This window comes from Heterodontus francisci, unplaced genomic scaffold, assembly GCF_036365525.1.
Source record: "Heterodontus francisci isolate sHetFra1 unplaced genomic scaffold, sHetFra1.hap1 HAP1_SCAFFOLD_1561, whole genome shotgun sequence".
In the NCBI taxonomy this organism is placed as follows: domain Eukaryota; kingdom Metazoa; phylum Chordata; class Chondrichthyes; order Heterodontiformes; family Heterodontidae; genus Heterodontus; species Heterodontus francisci.
Window position 1 is genome coordinate 51,238 of NW_027142074.1, and position 15,301 is coordinate 66,538.

Below are 15,301 nucleotides of genomic sequence, written 5' to 3' on the forward strand. Positions count from 1 at the left end.
TCTCAGCTGGAACAACACTCATTCAAAGAGCCACCACAGGCACGATGGACTGAATGACCTCCTTTCATGCTGCTAATTCCTATGCCGACAGTAGGCTTCAGTTGCCCTGGCCTAGGGAGCAGAGAGAAAAAATGCTTTGCGCTCCCAGTGGTTAACTACCAGCTTCCACTAGAATATATGTCAGAACATATTGGGTAAGAGGAGGTTCAGGTTTGGCTATTTTAAGACTCACACATGGTTGATTTCAAGGGTTGTAGAAGAATAAATTAATCAGGAGAGACAGGAACATAGGGACTTATAGATGAAAAAAAAACAAGGTTCATCTTGTTCACCTTTGAGCAGGTAGTCGCTTGATAAAAGATACTGGGGCTGTTGACTACTCATAGCAATCCATCTCTATCAACTAGCCTACACCAGACCCGGCCATGACATGAGTAAAACTCAATGGTGAAGAGTTTTGGAAATCACTGATCCAAAGTCATTTGTTCCTCCAAAGCATCGTCTACTTACCATGTTATGTCTCAAATACACTGTATTCCAAACATTATTTTCTGAAAAAATCTAATTTGCATTTGAAGGAATCAATACTAACTTCTTCCACCATCACCCTATGGAGTTATTCCACAGATGGACCACGCGCTGATGGAATGTTTCTGTAGATTAGTTTTGCCTTTACCCACTTCCACCCTCCCACTCCCCCCCACCCCCAACAGGCCCATTCTTCAAGCACAGGCCATGTCCACTGGTTCCACTGTTCTGGACAAGGTGAAATAGCTTGTCACGGTCTACATTATGAAATCCCTTTAGAATCCTAAAAACAGCAATCATATCTAAATCTTCTCTTTTCCAATGAGAACATGATAGTTTCTGTCCCCAATTTTGTTCCTATCAGTGGAATACAATTACTAAACAAAAGATTTTTTTATGCAACACATAGGACTGAGCAGGAAAGTACAGCGATGGTTTATTTTACAGAATGGTTTTCATCAGTTCCAAGCTGTACTCCCGGCCTAGCTATTAATCACTGCTTTCCTGAATTCAAATTTCACGGTGTAAAAAAAGACATACACTCCTCCAAAAATATGTACAACAACTCAAACAAGCACAACATTTTTTCACCTACAAACCCTTCAAAAATAACAAAGCAACAAAACCAGCTGACTCCAAGCTTTTTATACATAATTGAAAATTAGATAGTTTCAATCTTTTACACACATTCCAGTCACAAGGTTTCAACCCCTTACAATGCAAAAATCAGTTGATTTCAAACCCCTTACACATGATCCAAAATCCCAGAAATCTGCATGCATCCCTTAACCATGATAATAAAAGCAAAATACTGCAGATGCTGTAAATCTGAAATAAAAACACGAAATGCTGGAAATACTCAGCAGGTCTGGCAGCATCTGTGGACAGTGAAGCAGAGTTAATGTCTGATGAAGGGTCACAGACCTGAAACGTTAACTCTGCTTCTCTCTCCAAAGATGCTACCAGACCTGCTGAGTATTTCCAGCATTTCTTGTTTTTATCCCTTCACCATGATCCTTGATGTCTTTATTTAGACCAGCACACCACAATCCTGTATACAGTAACATGCCTTTTTTTTTAAAAAAGCACATTCATGGACCCACTTATTGAACCCCTAAACTGTGCCACAATTGGAGTTGCTCAGTCAAATCCACTCTGTGTTTGTGTGCAGTTCACACTCCATCTGTCCCTGACATGAAGCAGAGAGTTCCTAGGAGTAAACTGAGCAACAGATCAACCATAAAAGTTAATATATTGGCACTGTGTTATTTTAAATTGGCTGATTACAGATATATTGGGCACATACAGTTGTAGTAGCGAAATACGTTGTAGATCGGTATGTTTGCTCTTCCCTTTCTTACTGTGTCCGGACAATTGCTATGGAAGAGACAGTCCGAAGAATTCAGCATGAAGCAAACATAATAAACATTACTGAGAAAGATGACCCATCAATCTCAACCAGAAAGTTGAGATTATACTGCGCTTACCATCCCAGTTATCAACACTCAATTCATTATTCCTCCAAGATTTTTGCTGCAGTCACGAATATAAGCTTTCAATTTAAAATGAAATAGAAAATGCACAAAGTTAATTTCAAACACCCTTTTAAAAGACATTTATGGATTATCTGCCAATTCCCATTATTCATTATGACAGTTAATTGAAGCTCCAGTGGATTTTACATTAATTATCTGAATGTTTCCTTTGGTAGTGAATGGTGCAACAGTCTCCAGCTGAGTCTACAGCAGGACATATTGGCCCAGAAATTGCTGGAACGGCACATCTTGTGGTGAATTTGACTTTATTTCTCACCGTATAGATCACACTATATTTGCACCACAAATTGCTGGAAATGTAAATTGATCATGATGAAGTAACATCAAAGTCACACCTGGGACCTTGTGAAGTTTGGGTCCAATCACCTATCTCCTCAACTAGTGAAAGAAAAGGATAGAGAAAGAAACACAATGAACAGTGGAGAAGGAAATAGGTGAATGCAAGATGAATAAAGAGAGTGGACTGACAGAGAGTGAAAAAGACAAAGGAAAAATAACAAAAAAAAGGAATAAGCAGAGAGGACACTGGAATCCAATTGTGTTTAGGAATTGCTGTATTGGTCCTTGAGAAGTTAATGAGCAAATGGTAGGGTAGGTGTGCAAAAAATACAAACATTCTTGACCCATGAAGTATAGAACCAGCAGCCCCATCCATCATGAACAAGAATGTGGAACTGCTTTCTAAGGACCATAGGAATTGCTAGACAAGAAAAGGCCAATGTCCTAGTTTGCTTTCTACCATTCTGGTAACTCCCATGGTACAATGACAATGGAGCTGTCTAATCATAGCAATCAATCTCTATCAATCAGTCTACACTGGATCCAGACATAACATGAGCAAAACCTCAGTGGTGGAGAGCTTTGGGAATGACAGGTCTAACGCCACTTCTATTCTCCCAAGAATGCTAAATATACATCATGTCTCAAATCATTCACATACTGTTTCCTAAAATTATTTTGTGAAAGAAATCGATCTAATTTGCATTTCTGAATGTCAAGCCTGATCAAAAACATTTAAATAACCTCGAAGCACAATTCATTACGTGTTGGAGTGAAGGACCACAGCATCATCTGTTCCCATTCAGGGCCTCCATGGTTGAGTTTTACATTCAGGACGATAAATCAGGTCATTAACAGGGCCGGTGCAGCATGAATTACCCGCTCTAAATGACAGCCCCGAGATTAATTTGTATTTATGACGGAAATCCGCAATTACATGACATGCCATTAATTTCAATGAAGGGGCTCATGATAAGACTGCCTGTATTTTGTATTTTTGTGTGGCTAAGGACAAATCGTCCAGCAATTTGTGGAGAATTGAAACTCATGGAATATCTCTTCACTTCTAATTGCAGGATATTTTGTGAACTAACAGGAATTTCTGGGACAATGACCAACTTTTAAGAAAAAAAAATCACCACATTCTAGTTGGCTTCTTTCCCCAATAATGCGGTTTCTACTCTCTTGAATTTCTGCAGCTCGACTTGAAGCTCCCAATAAGCGAGATAAACCCACATTAATCTGCCATTTTGCCTTTTGTCTGTGTTTCCCATATTTGCACAGTGTGTTTCATGCTTAAAGATATATTTCAAGCCAGCTTCGATTCCCAACTCTTTAGCAACTGGGTTTGTAACAGCTTGGCTAAGCATGTTCCTTTCTAATTCCTGTCTTTCTTGTCGTGGTCTAATGTAACTGCAGAACAGACTTTGCCTGTTGATCAGCAATTTTTCAAAATCTTTTATTAATGCTGTAGCTTGGCTTTTCCACACTTCTTCCCTCGCCACCATATCCTGATACAAAGCTCCTGCTACCCCAGAATATTGCAAGGAATGTTTTTTCTGCTCTATATTTAGACGCTCTTGCTCCAGCTGTCTGCGTTCTTCAACTAGCTGCCGGCTCTGTGCTGCAATGGCTTCGCGGTAACTTTGGACTTTACTTTTGAGCTTCTCCTGTTCTAACTCACAATGTGCGAGCAAGTATCGATTCTGAACAATTGTGTCTTCGTACTTCAATTTCAGATCTTTTTCTGTAGTGTCTATCGCACGCTTACATGCTGCTCTTACTTGGTCAATCTCTTTCTTTGATTCTTTGGACCAGATCCAGCCTTGAAAAACAAAATTAAGACAGTTTTCATTCCAATTTGTTATTTCGTTAAAAACTGTAGGAGGAAAACTTTCAACTATAGACCAGCTCAATCTCTTTTGTTATGACCAGGTGAGAAAGGTGTGTAGGGGTCCCTCTCAGCCTTCATGTGGTCTTACCGTAACAGGGTTTAATGTTTAAACACATCCCATTAGTGAATCCTTGTTCACTGCTTTCCAATGATAAGGCAAAGAAACCAGCACAAACAGGTTTCCTTAGGTTTAAAGAAGAAAGGTTGAAATTTATTAAACTTAAACTCTAATTCCGGGTTAGGGCCTACGGATACACGATGCACCCACGCTAGCATGCATACGCGATACACACATGCAGATAGAGACAGAACAGAGAAGAAATAAAGTGGAAAAGTTTGAGGCAATCTCTGAAGAGGGTTTTTGTTACGGATCTTTGAGCTCACTGTAGAGTCCTTGATTGTTGGTAGAGCTTGCTTTTTGTTGGGGCCCAGTAATCTTCTTAAACCTTGTTCGCTGTAGGAGACTTTTCTCTCTTGGGTTCATGTGTCTTCAGTGGATTTGGAGTTCCGTGAGAAAGAGATGGCAAGCCAGCCAGGAAAGGTCTTGTCAGCCCAGGAGCAAACAGACACTTTGAGATCAAACTGTTTGTACCATTCAGAAAATCCCAGGTTGCCAAGCAGGTTGTTCATGTGACTAGCTGGGCTGACCACGTCTTGGCTCTGTGGATTGTACCATCTTAGCAGGGCCTGGAATGTGCTTCCCTGCCTTCAATTTCTGGTGCTCAAAGTCCATTGTGGGTTAAATGGATAAAGGGAGTAACCTCGCTTGTCCCTATTGGTATGTAAATGTCTTCCAGCCAAGTGTCTGGCAGCCCTTGTAACAGGCCTTCTCTTTTCTTCCCAGCAACAATTTGAGATTTAATGCTCATATGGCAAAATTAATATGCCTCATTCTTGACAGGTTAGGGTCTAGCATGACACCTCCACACCCAGCAGAATGAAATGCGATTTGAGAAAAGGCGCATTTCATTAAGAGGGTCGAGAGAAAATATAAGACACAGAAAAAAACATGCAATTCTCTCATTCATAAATCCTAAAACCTATTACAGCCTGTTTTTTTTCTTAGTGGCACTGCTGCTTTAATTGCCCCTTTTTGGCATCCCAATAAACACGTGTTTTTTTGGGGGAAGTTCTTCTTCAGTTTGCCCATTTCCATGGCTGCCGAGGTCTTTGTTCCTGTTGAGGTCTGTAAAAGGTGGTGGAAGGGGTGGGGGGGGGGGGGGTTTAGATTTAATTGGCCTGAAGCTGGAATTTATTTTCCTCAGGAGAGTCAGTAGTGGGCGGGTCTAACCTGAACACACTCTCAGTGCTTTGCTGAGTCATGCACAGGCTTTTGACTTTAGGGGAATGGGCAGTTCTTTTTTTCTGACTGTGGTGGAGGATTCTTTGTGAATCTCCTCTTTGTCCTCTGGGACACTCTGGCCTGCAGGTATTTGTGCAGACTCTATAATGCTACCCTGTGGCACTTCGACTAGGTTAGGTATCACCTTCACGGTTTCTGTGCCCCCAAGCGGTCTGTCTTTATTTCTGCAGGTTTCTGTAAATGCTGTTAGCAACTCTGGTGGGATGCTTCTGGTGTCTGCATTTACACAGGAGGTTGTAGGGTCTAACATTTCAAATTTTACGGGTTTGACTGACTGGACAGTAGGGGTTTTCATCTGGGATTCCTCCCGGACTTCCTTTAATCTGCCCTCTTGGTCACTTTTTCCTCTTCCCTTTCTAACCTTTTGCCAACCTTGTGCCTGCCTGTCCCTTTTTGTTCTTGGTGGGGGTCCCTTACAGTTCACTAGCTCTCTGCTGGAGGGTCCTCCTAACACTTAGGGCTTAGGGGTGCAGGTTTCACTGTAGGTTGGGGTTTCCCCTCAAACTGGCACATGCGGCAACTCCTGCAGTTCTCCATCACATCTTTGTGGAGTTTTGGCCAGTTAAACTGCTGTCTTATGCGGGCTTTGGTCTTTCGTATACCAGCATTTACAGCCACTGTAGTCTCGTGGGCCCTTACTATTTCTCTCCGGTACCTTTGCGGCACCACCAACTGATGAACTACTGTTCACTCCTTGTTCTCAGGTCTGTGAGAAGAACCCCATTTCCTCATCAGCACCTCATTCTTTAAACAGTAGCAATCAGGGACTCCCTCTGCTTCACTTTCAGACAGGACAGCCTGTGTTGACTCTCGCAATACTGGGTCAGCTGGCTGAGCCTCACCAAGGAAAAATCCATTTAATTCATTCCCTGGGTCTCCTAACTTTCCAAAGAAAGTCTCGAACAGACAGACCTTATGGTCATTTGCCTGCAGTGCCAATGCAGTCTCCTCTGGGGGAACAGGTTTGATCATGGCCTGATTCATTACACATTCAGGGAAACTGCAGGGGACTGTCTCCTGTCATTGTCCTGTCTCTCTGACCTCCTGTGGTCTTTCTTTCATTACTGGGGGAGTGGGGCGGATACCACCTTCACCCCCGCCAGATCATTACCCAGGAGCAGATCAACCCCATTCACAGGCAAACTAGGACAATCCCTACGGTCACCGGTTCTGAAACTAGGTCGCACTCCAGGTGCACCCATGTACAGGTACAGGCATACACTGCCCTCCAACACCATTCAACACTATTTTGATGTTCACTGCACTCTCTGGGGGAAAGGTCAGGCCTTTTTCCAGTATAAGAGATCTAGTGGCCCCTGTGTCCCTGAGAATCACTATGGGTTTGCTTGTCCCACTCGAGGGGTATTGGATTACTTTCCCTTCAGACACAAAACCCTGATAGCCTTCTGGAACCACAGAATCATACAGTGCACCGATGCATTAAAGACACCCAACCTGTCTAGCTAATCCCATTTGCCAGCACTTGGCCCATAGCCTTGAATGTTATGACGTGCCAAGTGTTCATCCAGGTACTTTTGAAAGGATGTGAGGCAACCCGCCTCTACCACCCTCCCAGGCAGGGCATTCCAGACCGTCACCACCCTCTGGGTAAAAAGGTTCTTCCTCAAATCTCCCTTAAACCTCCCGCCCCTCACCTTAAACTTGTGTCCCCTAGTAACTGACCCTTCAACTAAGGGAAACCGCTGCTCCCTATCCACCCTGTCCATGTCCCTCATAATCTTGTACACCTGGATCAGGTCACCCCTCAGTCTTCTCTGCTCCAGCGAAAACAACCCAAGCCTATCCAACCTCTCTTCATAGCTTAAATGTTCCATCCCAGGCAACATCCTGGTGAATCGCCTCTGCACCCCCTCCAATGCAATCACGTCCTTCCTATAATGTGGCGACCAGAATTGCACACAGTACTCCAGCTGTGGCCTTACCAAGTTCTGTACAACTCCAACATGACCTCCCTGCTTTTGAAATCTATGCCTCGATTGACAAAGGCAAGTGTCCCATATGCCTTTTTCACCACCCTATTAACCTGCCCTTCTGCCTTCAGAGATCTATGGACAAACACGCCAAGGTCCCTTTGTTCGCTCAGAACTTCCCAGTGTCAGGCCATTCATTGAATATTTCCGTGTCACATTATTTCTTCCAAAGTGTATCACCTCACACTTTTCAGGGTTAAATTCCATCTGCAACTTTTCTGCCCATTTGACCATCACGTCTATATCTTCCTGTAACCTAAGACACTCAACCTCACTGGTAACCACTCGGCCAATCTTTGTCTCATCCGCGAACTTACTGATCCTACTCCCAACATTGTCATCTATGTCGTTTATATAAATGACAAACAATAGGGGACCCAGCACAGATCCCTGTGGTACGCCACTGGACACTGGCTTCCAGTCACTAAAACAGCCGTCTGTCATCACTCGGTCTCCTACAGCTAAGCCAATTTTGAATCCACCTTATCAAGTTACCTTGTATCCCATGTGCATTTGCTTTCTTGATAAGTCTCCCATGTGGGACCTTGTCAAAGGCTTTGCTGAAATCCATGTAAACTACATCAACTGCACTACCCTCATCTACACACCTGGTCACATGCTCACAAAATGCAATCAAATTTGTTAGGCATGACCTCCCTCTGACAAAGCCGTGCTGACTATTCCTAATCAAATTTTGCCTCTCCAAGTGGAGATAGATTCTCTCCTTCAGAATTGTCTCCAATAGTTTCCCTACCACTGATGTGAGACTCACTGGTCTGTAGTTCCCTGGCTTATCCCTGCAACCTTCCTTAAATAGTGGGACCACATTAGCTGTTCTCCAGTCCTCTGGTGCCTCCCCCTTGGCCAGAGAGGAATTAAAAATTAGGGTCAGAGCCCCTGCAATCTCCACCCTCACCTCCCACAGCATCCTGGGACACAAATCGTCCAGACCTGGAGATTTGTCCACTTTTAAGCCTTCCAAAACCTCCAATACCTTGTCACTCCCTGTGACAATTTGCTCAAGAACCTCACAGTCTCTCTCTGAGTTCCATATCTACATCCTCATTCTCTTGGGTGAAGACAGATGTGAAGTATTCGTTCAACATCCTACCAATGTCCTCTGGCTCCACCCACAAATTTCCCCCTTGGTCCCTAATGGGTCCTACTCTTTCCCTGGAATCCTATTAAATTTTCTTGCACTTGTAGTAGTAAGCTTCCTGGGTTGCACTCTTACTGCAGTTAAAGCTTCAGCTTGTTCTGCTGTGCTTTCCATCAGGGTCCCTTCTTCAGCGAGTGAGTGTGCCCTGATTACCAATTTTCCCTTTAGTTTCCAGCAGTCAGTTTTAAATGCCCTGCTTTATTACAATGGAAGCATACAGGTCTTCGGGTCTCACTCTGGCTCACAGCACCTGCCTTTTTGGCTAGAGGGGGGCCTCCCTGCGTCTCCTGCTTTTCTTTCTCTCCCAGCACTGCTTGGGCTCCTATCACCTTCCCACCCTTTGTCCTTTTCGGATTTGTGGGGTGACTAGGAAAGGTTCTCCCCTGGGAGACTGACTTATAAATTAAAGCAAACTCATCGGCCAGAACAGCTGCTCACCAGGCTCTCTGAACCTGCTGCTCCTCTACATGGGTCTTTATGGAGAGTGAGAGTGTGTGTTTAAATTCCTCTAACAGAATTACTTCTGAGATTCTCATAGCTGAGCTGTACTTTAAGAGCCCTCAGCCACTGGCCAAAAGCCAGCTGCTTATTTCTTTCAAACTCCAGATAAGTTTGATTAGCTTGCTTCTTGAAGGTTCTAAACTTTTGACGATAGGCTTCGGGTACTAATTCATATTTTGTCAGTTCATAATTTGATGAACTCTCATCTGGCAACAGGGAATAAACCTCATGGGCTTTTCCGGTTAGCTTGCTTTGTAATGAGAGGGGCCAGGTCTCATCTGGCCATTTTATCTGCCTTGCCAGTTTCTCAAAGGACAAAAATTCTTCAACATCTTCCTCATTGAATTTTGGGATTAGTTAAGCTAGTTTTAACAATTTTGTACCCAGCCCTGAATTACACTCCTCCATATTGGCCATGCTTTCACTGGGGTTAGTCTGTCAGCCCTGAGTTAACTCAAGCCGCTTCAGCTCTCTTTCTTCACATTCCTTCTGGAAGGCTCTTTCTCTTTCCTCAAATCCAAGTTTCCTCTGTTCCAATTGTATCTTTGCTAGCCATATCCTGTCAGAGTCTATTTCGAACCCTGTTTCTGCTTCTTCAGATTCAAGGGAAAAATGGTAGGCCACTTGCCTTCGGAGTACAGACTTCCTAGCCTTGCCACTTGCAGTGATCCCACACTGCTCAGCCATTTTCCTCAACTCCTCCATTGACAGTGCTTTTAACTTATCCAAAGTTATTTCACCCTGGCTTGGAGAGCTACTAGCTTCAGTTGCAGACATGTTAGTAGTCAAGCAGACATAACCACAAGAAAACCTGTATTGAAAATCTTGCTCTTTTTTTGATTGGGAACAATTTGGCTTCTCACTTCCAATTTCTCTCATTTGTCCGTGGGTAAAATCCAGGATGGTAGCCCCCAAATTTCTGTTATGACCAGGTGAGAAATGGATCTAGGAGCCCTCTCAGCTTTCACCTGGGCTTACCGCAACAGGGTTTAAATTTTAAACAGTGTTTTTAGCTCCCCCTTAATGAATCCTTGTTCACTGCTTTCCAATGAGAAGGCAAAGAAATCAACACAAACAGGTTTCCTTAGGTTTAAAGAAGAAAGATTGAAATTTATTAAACTTAAACTCTAATTTGGTTAATGCCTGCGGATACATGACACGCCCACGCGAGCATGCACACGCGATACACACATGCAGATAGAGGCAGAACAGAACAGAAGAAATAAAGTGGAAAATTTTGAGGCAATCTCTGAAGAGGGTTTTTGTTACGGATCTTCAAGCTCACTGTAGAGTTCTCGATTGTCGGTAGATCTTGCATTTCATCGGGGCCCAGTATTCTTCTTAAACTTTGTTTGCTGTAGAAGACTTTTCTCTCTTGGGGTTCATGTGTCTTCAGTGGATTTGGAGTTCCGTGAGAAAGAAATGGGAGCAGACAGGAGAGGCTGTGGCGAGCCAACTAGGAGAGGTCTTTTCAGTCCAGGAGCAAAACAGACACTTTGAGATCAAACTGTTTCCACCATTCAGAAAACCCCAGGTTGCCAAGCAGATTAGTCATGTGACTAGCTGGTCTAACCATGTCTTGGCTCTGTGGATTGTACCATCTTAGCAGGGCCTGAAATACACTTACCTGCCTTCAATGTCTGATCCTCAAAGTCCATTGTGGGTTAAATGGATAAGGGGACTAACCTCTCTTGTCCCTATTGGTGTGTAAATGTCTTCCAGCCAAGTGCCTGGCAACCCTTGTAACAGGCCTTCTCTTCTTCCCAGCAACAATTTGAAATTTAATGTCCATATGGCAAAATTAATATGCCTCATTCTTGGCAGGTGGGGGTCTAGCATGACACTTTTAAATAGCAAACATCAAGTTGTGTACTTTGCATCATACAACAGTAATATTACTGGGGTCATAAAGGGAGGAGGGAGAGTCATTTTAAAAAAGAACAGCAAATCGAGGGTTTGAATGGTCGACTTCTGTTCTTATACAACTAAATACCTCTTTTTACTCCAGAAGCACCATTTTACAATGTTCAGGCAAAAAGTGGTATAGCCAGAACATGGCAGTGTAAATGTAAATTTACAACACTTACGAAAGGCAGCCAGTCCCAATAGAGGCACCAGTAAAGCATAATTCCATTTGCTTCCATCACTTCCATCGTCCCTGCGATTGGGGTAAATATTCCAATTCTGCATAGGCTCATTGAGGTTATTCATGAAGTCACAGTCTGCTAGCAACAGCAATGATATCTGGATTCAGGTTGCAGGAAGAACAAAGGAAATGACATAACATTATGTAGAATATACAGCAAAGAAAAAAGCCATTGGGCCCCTCACCTAACCCTATCAGCGTATCCCTCTATTTCTTTCTCCCTCATATACTTATCTAGCTTCCCCTAAATGCATCTATTCTATCCATCTCAACTAAACTCTGTGGTAACAAGTTTCACATTCTCACGACCCTCTCGTTAAAGATGTTTCTTCTGAATTCCATATGTGATTTCTTGACCATCTTATATTGATGACCTCTAGTTTTGCTCTTCCCTACAAGTGGAAACACTAACTCTGTGTCTATTCTGTCAAAACCTTTCAGAATTTTAAAGACCTCTATTAGGTCACCCCTCAGCCCTCTCTTTTCAAGAGAAAAGAGACCCAGGCTGTTCATCCATTCCTGATCGGCATAACCTCACAGTTCTGGTATCATCCTTGGAAATCTCTTTTAAAACGAATTATTCTTGTCCAGAAACAATCCAGGGTACAACAAGTAACAGAAGTGTAGTGTCTTCTACTAAATTATCTTTACAAGCAGCACAGTGGGATATTTAAAAATTTTTTAAAACTTGCAACGAACAACAATCTTCGTGACTCCCTGATCACACATATGATTCAAAGCACAATAACATGGTGATGTCAAATTCAGAACTGTAGCTCCCCAGTTTCTAATACAGTGATCAAGACGAAGACAATTCAACCAACAATTTAACCTGGTCAATAGGTTATATTTTGAAGAAACTGATGGACTCTCTAGTATTTTGCAGTTTGTCTGCTCCTCCTGTCAAAGTGAGCATTGTATTCTCAAAAATAAACTATACCATATGCAACTCATGCTCTACTTCACCTGGGAGTGCTTAATGTAGCCGTAATAAAGGAAGCCCCATTCTGCACCTCTCATGCTCAAAGCCATTAAAAATTCAAAGTAATTCATGACAACGCTACTTCATCGGACGACGTCATCAGGATGCGCCGCGGTCCGCACATGCGCAGACGGTCTCATGCCCCCTGCGCATGCGCTGTGGTCCGGCTTGTCAGGACCGCTTTGCGCATGCGCAGACGACACGGTACGCGCATGCGCACACAGTCTCCTCATCTCTGTGCATGCGCTGCGGTCCGACCTGCCGGTAAGGTTGTGCGCATGCGCAGATGACGTCATCGCGTTATTTCGTCTTCCTCGCTGACGCGCCAGTTTGGCCTCTGCGCATGCGTCAAAGCTTCGGCGCGACTTTTTGAAAGTGGAAGGAGGGGAGGTTTTGTCGGGCATTTTATCTGAATTATTTATTCGTTTTGGAGACTTGCTTCATTTTTATTTGACACAGGAGATTGTTCCAAGGTAAGTTGCTCTGCCTTTGCAAGTTGCTCTGAAAACATTTCCATTGTCTGGGCCACCGCATGTTCTCCAGTCCCTGTTGTGAGTTGCTCTGAAAACATTTCCATTGTCTGGGCCACCGCATGTAGCAGGATGAAGGCACAGTGACTGTGATTTCTGGCGCCAAACAGTACACACTGCAGATACATGATGGCCAGGCTACCTACAGCTGCATCTTCTCCATTCAGACTTTGTTGCCCTGCAAACATGCTGTTGTTGTGCAGAGGCATCTGGGTCTGCCTTTGGACAGGCTCGCCCCCAATTGTCGCTGGCGTGCATCTCAGACACCAACGACGACAGGCATGGCTGCTGCCATTGTGATTACAGAGGAACAGCCAAGGCCCCTCAGCCACAATGAAAAATACCGCTTGCTTTCAGATCAATTGTACCAGCTACAACAGGCCGTTCTGCAGAGTGGAACGGCAGCATTCATGAGGAGACTGGACTGGCTGCGGCAACAGACTCTCCGCTGGCAGCAAGGACTGGCTGATGAGATGGAGCCATTTACTATGCCCAACAATTGCCCGGAAGCACCTTCGGATGGAGGTGGCCGCGCGCTGGACATCAGTCACGTGTCACAAACCCTGGATCCTGAGCGTCTCACCCCCTGGCCTAATGATCTGATGGACCATACATATGCCTGCCTGTTCAAATCTCCACTTCCCCCTACCTGCGGTACCCCCTCCTTGCTGCTCAGTTACACAGTCACCTGCTCCTACACCCATCAGGGCAGTGCACATGGACACACAGTTACCTGCTCCTACACCCATCAGGGCAGTGCTCATGGGCACACAGTCACCTGCTCCTACACCCATCAGGGCAGTGCACATGGACACACAGTTACCTGCTCCTACACCCATCAGGGCAGTGCTCATGGGCACATAGTTACCTGCACCTACACCCATCAGGGCAGTGCTCATGGGCACACAGTCACCTGCTCCTACACCCATCAGGGCAGTGCACATGGACACACAGTTACCTGCTCCTACACCCATCAGGGCAGTGCTCATGGGCACACAGTTACCTGCTCCTACACCCATCAGGGCAGTGCTCATGGACACACAGCCACCTGTTTCCCCATCCGACGTTGAAAACAACCATGCAGAGCCTTGTGAGACTCCGCAATTGCCAGTTGCTGCCTGTCAAGCAGAGAGGGCGTCCAAAGGGGTCAAGCACTTGGGGAACATTCAGCAAGAAGAGACTGAGCACTAAAAGAAACAAGCATGCCGTGTGCAGTGGTAGCAGAAATGTGAATGCTCTTGCTGTGAACACAACTGGTGATAGTAGTAGGCAGGATTAAATGGGAATGAATGGAAAGACGCACGAGTAACATAACCACTGGCAGGGAACTGCTGGGCTAAATGGCCAGCTTTATGTTCATAGCCCAAAACAAATGTGCTTCTTTTCCAGCACCCTCACATCATTCATGTTTTCCCTGAGAGCAGCATTGAACCATCACGAGATAGGGGCAATAACATCATCCTGCCTCCGACAGCTGGGGTGGGTACTAAGTGATTCATTGGCGGTGTTATCAGTACATGCCTTTACCACAGAACACAAAGCATGCTCAACAGTAATTCCATTGGAGGGAGGGAAGCTCTGACACTGATGTTCTTTCCTTATTTTCTTTCATGTAAAACGTGCCCTTGAGAAAACCATCCTTGACACTTAAGGACGGCATTCAAGCAAAGGAGGCAGTGCAGGAGATGACGCAAGGATGTGATGATTCCTGCATCTGAGGTGGGTAATAAGTGCTTCATTGGCGACGTTATCAATTGGTGCCTTCACTGCAGAACTTAAAAAGGTGTGCGCAACAGTAATTTCAGTGGATGGAGGGAGGCAGCTCTGACTCTGATTTGCTTTATTTCTTTTCATGTAAAACATGCCGTCGAAAACAATCCTTGAGACTTAAGGTCAGCATTCAAGCAACGAAGGCAACTGGATCATGCTGCGGAGCTCATCACGATGTGGAAAGGAACATTGTATTTATGGATGAATTGGGAATGCACATTGGGATGCGCTTGGGGAACATTCACCAAGAATAGACTGAGCTCAGACTCTTGTGACTTTGCCTTCTTCACATGGACAATACAGTAGTGGAATAGAGAGCCAAGCTTTTATTCACCACAAGGCTCTCCAGGAACAATCTCTTTAGCTGTGCATAGCAGAGACTCGGCCTGTCTGTCTAACGGGAATGCTGGACACAACACTCATGTATCCATGCACAGCAGTTCCTCGGATACTTAATGAACTTAATAAAACTTTTCAATAATTAAACCCAGAATTGTTGAGGTTTTGTTTTGCATGCTATTTCCCCGATTTTGCAACTGCACTTCAGATATTCAACTATGGTGGGGGGGTAGAGGGAGGGGTGGGTGAAGAGGGGGAGGGGT

At 44.4% G+C, this 15,301-nt stretch overlaps 1 protein-coding gene across 1 annotated transcript; it reads right to left on the reverse strand.

Annotated features, from left to right (window-relative positions):
• Positions 1-1,157: 1,157 nt before the first annotated feature.
• Positions 1,158-11,519, reverse strand: LOC137366484 (coiled-coil domain-containing protein 127-like). The gene is made up of 2 exons (XM_068028298.1): positions 11,359-11,519; positions 1,158-4,188 (listed from the first exon to the last, which is right to left on the reverse strand). The coding sequence occupies exons 1-2, from the start codon at positions 11,480-11,482 to the stop codon at positions 3,509-3,511; spliced, it is 804 nt and encodes a 267-aa protein (XP_067884399.1). The 5' UTR covers positions 11,483-11,519; the 3' UTR covers positions 1,158-3,508.
• Positions 11,520-15,301: the final 3,782 nt, after the last annotated feature.

What these genes read in the sequence shown, in the direction of transcription:
- LOC137366484 (XM_068028298.1), bottom strand. Translation starts at nt 11,482, where the DNA reads ATGAATAACCTCAATGAGCCTATGCAGAATTGGAATATTTACCCCAAT. An exon ending in ATTGGGACTGGCTGCCTTTC is followed by an intron (nt 4,189 to 11,358) that starts GTAAGTGTTGTA and finishes TTGTTTTTCAAG; the next exon opens with GCTGGATCTGGTCCAAAGAA.